Raw genomic sequence first — 2,443 nt, forward strand, 5'->3', positions numbered from 1 at the left:
AGCTGAGCTTTTCGAACTCCACCTCGTCTTGATGGAGAAGCACGTCGTGGGCCTGCCGTGCGAGACTCACTGCGGTGGCTACAACAAGCGCCGGCGATACGGTCGCTACGAAGACTACGACGACGGAGCAGATGATGGGGAAAGCGCAGAGATGGACGAGATCCACGATGAGACGCTGCGCGTGCTACATTGGGTCAACGAGCGCAACGAGCAGCTCAAGTTGGCGTCAGTCCAAATTCAGTTAGAGTCCGAGCTTGTCAACAACGTCGACGACGTATTTGAAGACATGGAGCCAACACAGCGCGAGTACGAGGGCTACACTGGCAACGCCGGCCCAACGCTCGAGTTTACGTACCGACGGGCGCTGCTCGTGCTCTGGCCGCGCGCACGGTCGCTAGAAGTCGCAGGTGTCAAGTCGGCTCTTTCCCGGGTGCAGTCGCTTGTCGACAGTGGTGACGCAGCGTCTGCGGAATCGCTGCTGGAGCGCATTGCTGCGTTTGCGGTTGCGCCAACAGAACCCGAGCTAGCAACTGCTCTACAAGCGGCCGCGACAATTGCCGCGCGAGAATCTGCTGTCGCCATGCTGCGCCGGTGGGCAGCGACGCCGAAAGCACCGGTGCCATCGCGTAGCAGCTACTACGACAAGCAGACGCCAACCGACTCTACAACAACGTTGGTACCGGCAATTGCTGCGCTCATACACTCCTTTGGATGGACGTCGTCGTTCAAGGAGCTCATTAGTACGACAGTCGCGCCTCGCCTCGGCCTCGCAGCAGTCGTGCAGCTCGCCGGCGCGGCACCCCAAGCTGCCGATACACTCTTATCAACCGTAAACTGGACAACCACGACCTTACCCCTGCCGTCCCTTTCGGCACTACACGACCTGGACGCAAACGGACGACTGCCCGACAGAGTCTTCATGCAGCTCGTAGCCAAATCGGATTTGAGCTACGGCGATATGTCCACGCTCGTGCGGCGTGCAATCGGCCAAGAGAGTCCGAGCAGCGTGTTTCTCGCCATTGCTCTGGCCCAGAGGCCCCCGGACAAGACTCACACCGTGCCGATCGCGACGACGCTTCTCTCGGTGCCGGCGGCCGCTGCTCTTTTTGTGCAATCGCTGCTGGGTCCGTGCCAACATGCCAGCGATTCGATCGTACCCGGTATCTTGGAGACGGCGCGTCAACTAAGTAATACGCCAGCTTACCAGAACCTCGTGTCCTTCCGCCTGCGCTTGTTGCCAGGAGCTAAAGATGCACCTCCAGTCAAGACGTGGTGCCAACCAAGCGCGCGGCTGCCGTCGCACCCGCGCGTCCAGGACTTTCTCCGCGGTCCGACACAAACTATGACTGAAGTCGGCTTTAACGGCATCGCCCATGCCCGCAACTTTGCCAACAAGTATTTTGGCGCTGGCGTCAACCGCGTCACTGGCGCGAGTGCAATGGCGGAGCCCTATGGCACGGGCCAAAACGCCCGCTGCGATATTACCAAGACCGACTCGTACTACAAGGCGTCGCTTGTCAAGTGGAAGCAACGCCGCGACGAGGGAATCGCTTTAAGGCAGCTCCTTTCCGCACCTTTCGAGCGGGTGACCGTGTCGATTGGTGCGGACGTCTAATTGCACTCCAAATGAATATCATTTTGTCGAGTTCTTGCTCGTAGCACAAAATACATTATTTGGGTGACACAAAAATCTGTGGTCGTACTACTGGAGGCACATCTGCAAGAGTCGATGTCGCTCATGATAATGATGAGCGGCTTGGGCGAATGCGCCATTGACACCTTGAGCGACTCGACTGGATGTGCTGCCTAACTTCTGCAAGTATCAGCTCACTTACATGTCGTGTGTCGACAAATGCTACTCTTGCAAACGATGGGCGAACTCTTCGTGTTGGTTTGTGTTGTATGCGGCCAAGTTGCGATTGTCGTGGCAAGATCAGTGTGTCTGCCGTCCCATTCTATCACAGAACAGCGAATCAGGAAATCCAAGCCCAGGACTTTCCGATTCATTCTCCAAAGAGTCGCCACGGATTCGACACACAATGCGCGCCGACCGATGATCTTCGACATGCCCCAGTAAAAGCATCGCGGCAACTTTGAGCCGATGCTCCAGCCCGTGGAGGACGTGTCAAAGCCCCATACGAGCGGTCAAGAATCTCCAACAAGTCACCTGTCGTTCGGTAGTGACGATGACAGTAGCGACTGCAGCAGCGGCAACAGTCAGAACTATCGACGCGGAAGGTGGCTACAACGCCGTTTTCGACGCAATCAGCGGCCATAGCAACTTCTACAATGACGACGATGCTGAAGAGACCCGAGTAGATGGCCAAATGATGTTGACATCACGAAAGCGCTCCTTCAGTCGATCCTCGACAGCGTCGTCACCGAAGGCACTTTCGCCACCGGCGACCAACTCCCCGATGCCTTCCCACCCTCGCTGCTGCGC

At 57.4% G+C, this 2,443-nt stretch overlaps 1 protein-coding gene across 1 annotated transcript; it reads left to right on the plus strand.

Moving 5' to 3' along the window:
- On the plus strand, positions 1 to 1,654 carry SDRG_16679 (hypothetical protein). Its single transcript, XM_008622897.1, has one exon. It carries the CDS (start codon positions 32 to 34, stop codon positions 1,613 to 1,615), a length of 1,584 nt encoding a protein of 527 aa, XP_008621119.1. The 5' UTR covers positions 1 to 31; the 3' UTR covers positions 1,616 to 1,654.
- Positions 1,655 to 2,443: the final 789 nt, after the last annotated feature.

Source organism: Saprolegnia diclina (genome assembly GCF_000281045.1).
Source record: "Saprolegnia diclina VS20 unplaced genomic scaffold supercont1.145, whole genome shotgun sequence".
Lineage (NCBI taxonomy): Eukaryota > Oomycota > Saprolegniomycetes > Saprolegniales > Saprolegniaceae > Saprolegnia > Saprolegnia diclina.